Source organism: Papaver somniferum, chromosome 5 (assembly GCF_003573695.1).
Source record: "Papaver somniferum cultivar HN1 chromosome 5, ASM357369v1, whole genome shotgun sequence".
NCBI classification, from domain to species: domain Eukaryota; kingdom Viridiplantae; phylum Streptophyta; class Magnoliopsida; order Ranunculales; family Papaveraceae; genus Papaver; species Papaver somniferum.
In genome coordinates this window covers 160,719,514-160,730,438 of record NC_039362.1, presented here as the reverse complement: position 1 = coordinate 160,730,438, position 10,925 = coordinate 160,719,514, and the positions used below count along the sequence as shown (strand labels likewise).

General features: G+C 38.0%; 1 protein-coding gene across 1 annotated transcript; it reads left to right on the top strand.

Annotated features, from left to right (window-relative positions):
* Positions 1–6,761: 6,761 nt before the first annotated feature.
* Positions 6,762–10,456, top strand: LOC113283418 (probable protein phosphatase 2C 2). Its single transcript, XM_026532662.1, has 5 exons — positions 6,762–7,300; positions 7,733–7,912; positions 8,224–8,394; positions 8,491–8,670; positions 8,788–10,456. The coding sequence occupies exons 1-5, from the start codon at positions 6,806–6,808 to the stop codon at positions 8,935–8,937; spliced, it is 1,176 nt and encodes a 391-aa protein (XP_026388447.1). The 5' UTR covers positions 6,762–6,805; the 3' UTR covers positions 8,938–10,456.
* The last annotated feature ends 469 nt before the right edge of the window (positions 10,457–10,925 follow it).

Genomic DNA, 10,925 nt, shown 5'->3' with positions numbered 1-10,925 from the left:
CTTCTGACAAAAGTTTTGTCAAATCCAAATCCACATTAAAGGGTGCAGTGAAATTATAATGTGCCGGACCCGATCGACCGTCTTAGTAAGGAAACAGTTCAAAATCCTTAGCCACGTCCAAGTGCTTGCCGAGGTCGCTTTAGGTATTTTCCTCTTCAGGTTCCAAAGAGCCATCAGCGGGTAGTCGTAAACAACGGGAAGCCTCTTGACCGAACCATCATCTTTCTTAACATCTTCCTCACCATGAATCGATAACTCATTAGGATCGGGCGCGCATGGAGGAACATGCTCCCAATACCACGCTTGCATAAAAGAAGCAGGGATATATGTCTAAATCTTGTGGGATGAGTCTACCGTCTGAATATCTTGACAAAACAAATCCAGATGACGATACAATCCATCTAGGAACATTGGTACAAGCTGGAAAGAAACACCGCGGGATAGTAAGACTGCCATGGAAACGAGCTCGCCTTTAATAGTGTCCTGGGGATTGTATTCAAACACATCATGACAAAGCCAAAATAAGATAAAGCGGCTAGTTCCGCGCGGTGATAGGCACATTTTTGTGTCTTATATAATCTCAATTGTATATATTATTAGTGCTCGATTTTATATTTATTATGGCTTTTTACGTCCCTGTAGGTATTTTTGGAGAAATAAACTTTTGCGGCGAAATTGGCTAAAAAGTGGTTTTTGCGCTCGTGGGAAAAAATTACTATACGGACTCTCACTTTGGATAAGGGGTAACCTAATTACTAAGGGGTGACCCATTTCCAGGCATCTGCTAAAGGGAGACCGGAACTGGATAAGGGGGAGGTCATCTTCAAAGTTCAAATTAAGGAAAATGGCGGGAAAATTTGGCATCAGTCTGCATGGTTTTAGATTTGAATTTTCGGACAGTTTCAAAGAGATTCAATGGCCGAAATCGGTTTGTATGGACTGTAGAAGACCTTACAAGCCCAGTACAATCAATTGGACCCGGCCAATTGGGCTGGAATGGCCGAGAGAGGGTTTCAAAGTCTCAACAGAGAGACGTGTTCTGTTTCGAGTTTAGAAGATTTTTGAGAGATTTCTGGAGGACTTTGACGCTGGATTAACATGTACATGGTCCTATTCAATTCTAAGGAAGAGTTTGGTAGCTATTATATAGCTAACAGCACGTGAAAAAACTAAACAGAACTGATTATCGTTTCAAACGCAGAGAAGAAAAAGTGGAGATTTCATCGGGATTTGATGACCCTGTTGAGTTATAAAAAGGTTGGGTCGAGTCATAAGAAAGTTTTTAGAAACCTTGAGGAGAGAATTTAGAGTCCAGGAGAGCCGAGGAGAAGCGATTACAGAGAAGACAGTGCTGCTGCTGCTGTTGCCATTGAAGAGCTTCAAGAACACGAAGAACAGACTCGCAGAGTCAGTCGTTCTTTAACAGTCTTAAACAGCAGTATCCGTGTTCTTCATTACATCAGTACCGAAGTGTCGTTCTTCAACAGTGCAAACAGCGAACTCCCTGTGTCATTTTTATACAGCACTTTTGTTGTATCGATAATTTTCAGCACTTACCCTTTTGTAACAGTGACGCTGTAACACTATTACAGCGTTACAAACTTCAATTATCAATTATTTTCATCAATAAAAACACTTATTTAGCCATGGATACATCTTGTGAGTGTGTTTTTGGGATGAGGAGATAAACCCATTAGCCAAGGCGACGGAGGAAGCCATTGTTCCACATTAATTGGTATAATTCTAATTTTACTATTTATTTGCAATATTATTATTGGATTATTTGCATGGAATTGGAATTGAAATAATAGTTTTTATTGAATAGTTGTGAATTAATTTGATGAAGCATGCTGGGTTTTAAAAACTTTTGATGTTTTATACTCTTTGATTACAACTATTACTTCAAAAATATATTTGAGGCAAATATTAGAATTATTTTTAAAGATAGAATTACATGAATATTATTTAGAGTTTACTATTTATTTGGTCAATGGTGGAATCCTAGTCTTGGTATTTTTCTCTAAAGCTTTGAATTATTTATTTGCTTGTTTAATTTAAATTTGAAAATTGTTTCCTTCACAAGTCTGAAAAGACCCTTTTTACCACTACAACTACAATCACTTTTGAAATACCATCACGCGGGGGGTTTTCTCATTTCGCTTAGGAGGAAGAACTTTCTCATCAACTATGCATGAAGACCAGTACTTCAGCCAAAGAGGAAAAGAAGCACGACGATTGGTTTTAACGACCATTTCAAAATCAGCTTATGTTGGAGTCGATGAGCCATGAATCACCTCATAGGCACGGATAGATCCAGATAGTAGTCGCTCGCCTGTTGAAAGCAATGAAGGAACCTTTTTTATCTGCAACCCATTTAGCCTTCCCCTTCACAACGGACGAAGTCCCCCCTTTCCCGTCTAAGCCGACAGCCTTCTTGGTATCACTTTTCCTCTGCGGCACCTGGTCTTTGTTCACGACGTGAATCATCCTTACATTTCAGCAAATAAGTGCACAACTTTTTATCCTCATCATCCATCACTCCATAGAAGGCCGCCTCATCGTATGAATGACTACCCTCGAGTGGTAGCCCGGTGAGGGCGACTACATCCTCTAAAACAATGGTTGCTTCCCCCCATGCGGTAAAAAGGGTATGAACGGGGAAAGACCAGCGACAAAATAGCCATGTTAGGTCAGGTATACACCTCTTCACTTCCCGTTTAAGAGACGAGTTTATAGCTTCATTAATACCCGCTTTACGAAGAACATACGCGTGACTGGGATTTGAGCGTATACGGGACTCCCAGTGTGTCCATACTGGATGAGTCTTTGATCTAGATCGAATATCGATAAGCGGAAGATCATAGTCACCATGATGAATGGCCATCCGCGGCACCGTTTTGAACGCAAAGGCGTCCATAGTCTCTGACTCGGGTCGCAAGAGCCATCCATGGGCGGAAGGATAAGGTAATACATGAGGGTTTAGAAAGCAAGGAACTAAGATATCTTCAAGGGGGAAAACACGCTTACCTCCACGAATTTCTCTAAGTCTCAACACGCGTTTCAGAGCAGGCCCGCTCGTAAACTCCGCGATCGAGTATGATCTACCATCCGCCGGGATGGGTAAGAGAATCTCGTCTTGATCCGAGTATTCAGTCTCCTCGAAACCTGCGTTCATGGTTTCCTAAGAATCACTGGACTCGTCGGACGAACTACTGGTAGAATTTCTAGACATGGAGAGCGTAAGGTATGTTCAAAATAAAGAAACAAGGAAGAGAGATGAAGGGGAAACAAACTGATGCCCTTATATATAGAGAATCTTAGGGAATGAATGTGGCAGTTATGCAGAGGGAATGGTAACCGACGGAAACCGAAACGTCTCCCATGATCGTGGAGTTAAGGGGAAAGAAAATCCTCATTTCAACTGTCTGTAAAAAGAGAGGCGCCCAAGAAAGATTTTTATGACTATTGGGTCATTCATCAATTGACCAATAGTCATGGTACTAATGTTGATACATGAAAAATATTACCCCTTAGCCAGGCTAATGTGTCCTCAAAAGGGAGGCAAACCCAACATGAGACATGAGGACTAAAGCCCAAGCCCGCCAAGAAAGTGTCCATTAGACGGAAAGGACAAGGGAAGAATTAATAGGAAAGAATAAGGTCTTATTAGAGAAGGAATGGCATTAGTAGTAATTAAAGAAGTCTAGGACTCATGGCATGATGTCATAAAAGGAAGGGGATTTTGGAAAGTCTATATAAAGAAGGACAAAGTACAATGGAAGAACAACTCTCTCTTTTACTATTCTTGGTAAAGTGAGGTCATTTGGCTAATTAGGACGGGTAGAACCTCAAACCTAAATTCACTCCTCAACAATCACAACTATTAACTCCGTTGGAGGATCTCTATCGTCACAAGATCGACTAGATCTTGCTAATACTCTTACTGATACCCAATGAAAAACATTGTGCAAATGCTTAAAACTTCGAGTAATGATTCGAAGCTTTCTCGTAAATCGATACTTGATATAGGGGCTTCACGACATATGACAGGATGTGAAGCATTTTTATATAAGACTCATGAGATAGGTTCTTTTTTCCGTAAAGCTTCTGAACGACACATACTCTCATGCTTCATGCGAAGGCACTGCGGTGTTTGAAAACAATACGCAATTATTCTGTGTTTTATTCGTTTCTGATCTCCACTATAACTTGATTTCTTTAGCATGTTTAATTAAACATTTGAGATGTAATTTCACTTTGACTCATAAATTATATGTGATAAAGGATTGCACAAGAAGGACTGTGATTCTCATAAACTATATATTATCAAAAAACTCATTACTGCAAATCGAGTATCTGCTGGAGAAGATTATTGTTTATGGCATAGACGTTTAGGTCATGCGTCTAATAAGGTTGTTGCTTTACTTTCGGGTATGAATAAAGTTGATTGTTAGAAATTTCTTAATGAACCGAGTGATATTTGCTTCCATACTACTTTTCCGGTTAGTGAGAAAATAAAGCTGCTGAATTCTTCAATTTAGTTCATTGTGATGTGATATTGTCAAAGCAATAGACCCCGGCTCCTCCAATCCTCACTCGTCAACGTCCTCGGGTACGTGTTATCCCATAACTAAATATGTGTCTTGTACAAATTTTTCTGCTAATCATACTCATTTTTTTGGTGGCGATCACTACTCTTAAAGAACCTACCTGTTTATGCTGAAGTTGTTCGCCTTCCATGTTGGCGTGTAACTATGCCTAAGAAAATTGATGCTCTTGATAAGAATGACATGTTATTTATTACAGATTTTCCGCCAGAGAAAAAAGCTATTGGATGCAAATGGGTTTACAAAATTATAATTTTGATAGTAGTGTAGAGTGGTATAAGGCTCGCTTGGTTGTTCTTGGTAATAGACAAGTTGAAGAGGTGGATTATCATGAAACTTTTCTCCCGTAGAAAAAATGGTTTATGTTAAAACATTTTTAGCAGTCGTAGTTTCTCGTGATTGAGAGTTACATCGAATGGATGTTCACAATGTCTTTCTACATGGGGATCTTGATGAGGAAGTATATATGTAATTTCCTCCCGGATATTCAATTAATTCTCGAGGTAAAATGTGTCGACTACATAAATCTCTGTATGGCGTTCGTCAAGCTTCTCGTAATTGGTTTGCTAAGCTTGCAAGTTCAAACCCATGTCGCCGTACTTTGAGGTCCATGCCGGGAGCTGACCCTTTTTCACAAACAATAAAAGAAGACGCTCCCTTTCTTGGACCAAGCAAAGTCCCTCTTATCCGGATGCCGTCCTCATGGTATAAAATTAGCAACTAATTACTTGTTGTACGCTCTATCCTGCCAAGAAACTTTAATTTCTCAGCTTAGAAGTTATAAGACCGTGACAACAATTTTAGCTTCCTCCTTGGCTGGTCTTCACAACCAAAGACAGATGACGATAGATTCTCTGCATACGGTATTTATTAGATTAATCTTTAAATCACCGTTCTAGACCACACATGACACCGCAGGATCCTATCTAGCTTTCCATCCTCGATCAAAAATAAATAAAAATGTAGCTTCAATTCTCAAATAATCAATTAAATTATAACAACACCAACTGATGAAAAAAAAGTTATTACGACATTGTACAACTGAACTAAGTATGATATGGGTAACCAAGTCTAACACGGGTGTATTAAATTAGGATTTATATGGATATTTAACAATCCTAAAAACTATTAGGTATTCAATTAGGATATGTAAGGAATCATTAAATATCCATGATATTTAATTAGGATTGTCTTAGATTCCACAAATATCCTACGTATTCAATTTATTTAAGATTTCTTAGGATAGTTAAGGGACAGGATATATATCTTAATCCAAACCACAAGAGTTTCATGGATTCTTATGGACAATTTTTTTAATCACAAAATGCTTGTTTTTCCACCACCACCACTACAAACCACCACCACCACCACCAACCAACACCAGCACAACCACCACCGCCAACCATCACCGCCACACACCAACCACCACTGACCACCTCTGCCACCACCAACCATCACCGCCACCACTACACCACGCACACCAATCACCACCGCCCATCACCACCTCCACCCACCACCTCAACTTTTGGATTTTCTTTTCTTCTAGGCAATCATGATGATCCTGGTTTTTCAAATATATTACTAACTTCTCCTAGGGTTATCCAGTATAATCCAGAATCATATCTACAAAAATATTAAAGATTCTTTAAGAAACATTATAAATTTACTAGATTCGGGCAAAATTAATATCTAATTTTATCTAGATAAATCCTGATCCAATACACCCTGTAAGGCAAACCAAGTCAACCAAAAGTTTAAACAAGTAGCATCATAAGCTGCAATTCGTATAGTATAGGCACAATGCCGACTTCCTTCCGACCATTTCCTTCGCATTGAAGTATTCATATTCTTTTCACACAACATTTTATATTTGCGTGTGCAAACATTTCAAAAACCGTTGGAAGTTTTCTGCGAGTTTTTTCCATTGACTGGGTCGCAATCCCATCCCATTTCCTACGATGCAAGGTGGGAAACAAAGAATAGACCAAAACTTTATCAGTTTACAGTAATAACCTTACCAAATACCCATATTGACCATAACACTCATTTATGGTTTACAAAAGGGTACCCGATAGTCTTTTACATTTTGACAGAATCCTCCGTCTTAGTTTTTCTTATAAGTATCTTGCATGAATCTTTGTATGAAACCGTTATATTCCATCAACAATTTCTCTCCTTTCATTTTCACGTAGAAAAACATGATTGCAGGTTCAGTTCTAATATGGAGTTTCTCAATAATTTCTCTAACTTTATACTCAATTTTTCAACTTCTCAAGATAATCATTTGTAAATATACACCTTCATCATTATCACCGTGGAGAAGTTTTCGATCAAGGGTTTCCGTTCTTCCAATGGGAATTACGTTATTAGCTTGCAAAGATCAAACTGGTTTGACTGAAAAGAAGGAGACCTTTTTAAGTCTTAATGATAAATACCCTGCAGAGAAATTGTACACTGAAGAAAAAGAAGAAGAATCAATGAAGATGAATTGTAATAAGTCGATACTGCGGAAAAAGAAAGCCCTAAAATTGGTAATACCTGAAATAAGTCTGCGTGAAATGCGTAAAGAAGAATATCAGAATGAATTTGAGATTCAAGGAGGAGATTATTGTTTAGCGAGTAGAAGAGGAAGAAGAGAAATCATGGAAGATGGTTATGGAGTAATTAATGATATAATGGGAGATCCTAAACAGGTAATTCACAACATTGATACTTAATTTTCTTTGCACTTCACATAGGAATTTTCTAAGTTGTCCGAAATGCATCTTTTTCCATCCCGATTCTTTGAAGAAACGTTACGTGTACTTCGTTTTTTTTATATGTATTTCCAGAAAGTCGTATACGTACGTAAACATGTATAGAATAGTTCATGAAATCTTTTCGATTGATTTGGTTTGGAAAAGTCGTTCTTGGGAATATTTAATCTCTAAAATGTACGTGAGTTGTCTAAGACTGTGTCTACGAGTATATTTTTGTAGCGAGTTCGGCACCATTAGAGTAAAATAAGTTTTGGACATTGACTAAGTATTTGTTCTTAACTCTACGGCGAACATTTTTTGTTTTTGCCAATGTTCGTGAAGGTAATATTTACAACTGCTGAATAACAATTCCTGGGATTGTACTAGGCGTTTTTTGGGGTATTTGATGGACATGGAGGTCGTGCAGCAATGGAATATGTTGTGGAAAACTTGGGAAAGAATATTGTTTCTGCTCTCGGAGAAGTCGTCCAGAATGGAGAAGATGGACAATTAGAGAATGCGATTAAAGAAGGTTACACGCTAACCGATAAAGATTTTCTTCGTCAGGTATGCAAGAGTTTTGATTCTCTATATGCAGGGTGTCTTATGGATTAGTTACATCTTCATGTATCATTCGGACATATTAGCAACGGTTTTTCTACTAAGTCATTGTCTAATAGTTTTCCGTTTAGAACAAATATCTGTAGGCTGACTGTAGTGGTGTAGGATAAGCTAAATGTAGTGGTGTATGATAAAACGTTATCCTACACCACTGCTTTTAGCTTATCCTAGCAGTCCACGGATACCTTTTTGGTTAGACTGACATATGTTCACAGTTTAATGTAAGCAATGTCTCATTTGTTAACTTTCATTAATAGGATGTGAGCAGTGGAGCATGTGCAGCTACTGCGCTACTGAAGAATGGAGAATTATATGTAGCAAATGCAGGTGATTGTAGAGTAGTTTTGAGTAGAAATGGAGTAGCTCATGCCTTAACAAGTGATCACCATGTTAATAGAGAAGATGAACGTTTTCGAATCCAAAATTCTGTAAGCTTTTCTCATCCACATTAAAAAAAACTCCATTGAACATTATATTCGTTAATCATGTTCACTTACATTTTTGACACAAAATTTTCATTTCAGGGTGGTAATTTGAGTTATCGAAACGGAGTATGGAGAGTTCAAGGGTCACTGGCTGTTACTAGAGCAATCGGAGATGTGCATTTGAAGGAATGGGTCATTTCCGAGCCAGAGATTGAGAAAATTAGGTTGACAACGGATTGTGAATTCTTAATTATTGCCACGGATGGGTTGTGGGAAAAGGTAATTAAATTAATCATAAGTGAAAACCATTTGAACTTTCAGTCATGAGACATGCTGTTGAAAAATAGGGTGGTGGTGACACATAATCATTGACATAATCGTTAAGGAATCATGCAGGTTGGTAATCAAGAAGCAGTCGACTTGATCTCTAGGGAGAACCGGTCTATACAGTCATGCAAAAAGCTTATACAATTATCATCAAGTAGAGGTGGCAGAGATGATATAACTGTTATGGTCGTTGATCTTCAAACTTTTAAAATACTTTGACTGAGTAATGCAGCTAAGAAGAATAAACAATCACGCCGAGTGTTGGCATGCGCATCTGCTTTTTAAGGGAGATGTTTCCTGCAGCACCCTTGTCAAAAAATGTGACACATTCAAACTCGCTGACAAATATGACATGAGTTCCCCTACGTGCTAGCACTTCTCATCACCGCATATGGATTTTGTGGACTTCTTGGAGATTTTGTGGACAACATCAGATTCAAAAGTTTAATTTAGCTAGGATGTCATACTAGATCTTTTTTATCCATATTTTTTCATTTAATTAAATCTAACAATATAGCATTTTTTAATTACTAGATCCCATGGGATATAGAAGAGTTACAGTTTTCTTGTTAGTCTGAGGCAGAATTGATTCAAAAGGTGATGTTGTAATGTTCTTGAAGGTTGTGGCCTGGGCACATAATAATACTTCAACTCATTCTTTATTATTAGGGTGTTTTACGTACGGAGTGGTTAATACAGTCTAGTGTCATAAGCTGTAAGTGTTATCCGTGTTTTTAGTGTGTTTTTTTTTTAACAAAACAAACAAACACATTATCATCGATGGTCATCATCATTTGGTTGGTTTCCTTGAGAAGTCGGAGGGAAACCACCTGATGATTTAAATCATTACAATTTGTTAATAAATTGAACAACATAAATAAGTTCTCTCCTTTCCAATCCTGGGACCTTTCAGCATTAGTACAGATTCTCGCCAAGTTATAAGCTTGAGGCGCATCATTCGCTGTAATTAGATTTAGTTTTCCTAACTCAAAGGAAATATCTTTCATGTGCTCAGGGTCCCTTTGAAGGCTGTCGTGGTAGCTGAGAGAGAATCTAGTCCTCATTTTTCTTTCATAGTTTAACTTGATTCAATTGAGGAAGTCTATATTGTTGCTTTCAAAGTCTACTCTTCCTCGATACGCTTCAGCAACCCAGTTAAAGACCTCCACTAATCCCTTCTTCAAAAGATCTCTGTGATTCATTGTTCCTCCATAAATTCCTTTGGCTCTGGTACACTTTCCTGCAAAATCAATCATAAGAAGGCCTACTGCTTTGTTGTCAGTATCCTCCTCATGAACATAAGTAAAGATTCTAGTTCCCACGCATAATACACCAGTGCCAGTACTTTCCCTATCTATCAAAATGTTGGAGTCTGTAGTACCATTGTAAAAAGGGTCCGACAGAATATGAGTCTTTTTGTAATTTACTCTAACATAACTACTTATAAACTGAGAAATAATTTTGGCAGTGTGGCTAGCGCACACAAGTATTTTTTTGAATACCCAGTCGCATCTAGCTTTCCAGATATGCCAACAAACAGTGGCACATAGCTCCGGAATTTATGTTTGTAAAAAGCATATGACAGCCATCTGTCCAACGACTCATCCAATCATGGAAATTATTGTAACCTCCCAAGACATAGCTGATGTTAAAGTTTAGAGCTCCCCAAACTCTGTGTGAAAAATTACATTCCATAAATAAGTGTGATATAGACTCCTCTTTGTTATTGCATATCTTACAAATCGGGTCTATGTAATGAAGAGCGCTAGCAACCCTTTTGCTAGTAGGCAATATATTATGCAACATTTCCATATGAATAGTTGAATGCAAGGGATTGTATCAAGATTCCATACTTGTCCCCAGTCTCCACAAGGAATAGAATTGATGTATTTTTCCCTGATTTTCTCTTTGTACAGAGACTTTACGGTGAATTTACCATCCCTTGAAAGACTCCAGACAATTTTATCCTCAACAAGCATATTAAGGGAGATACTCTTGATAGTTAAACCAGTTTCATGATCAAAAAGCGAATCAATAAGATGATGGTCCCAATCTCCAGAAGCACTAACTAATTGATTGACTTTTCGAACGTGATCAGGACAATTTATTGGTTTAGGAATTGATTGGTTAATACCATGGATCCAAATATGCTCCCATATATTAACCAACTTTCCATTCCCAATCTTCCAGTAGCTAAATTTCTGAAT

Coding starts and splice junctions, on each gene's coding strand:
- LOC113283418 (XM_026532662.1), top strand. CDS start 6,806: ATGATTGCAGGTTCAGTTCTAATATGGAGTTTCTCAATAATTTCTCTA. Junction 7,913..8,223: donor ATAAAGATTTTCTTCGTCAG/GTATGCAAGAGT, acceptor TTTCATTAATAG/GATGTGAGCAGTGGAGCATG. Junction 8,671..8,787: donor CGGATGGGTTGTGGGAAAAG/GTAATTAAATTA, acceptor GGAATCATGCAG/GTTGGTAATCAAGAAGCAGT.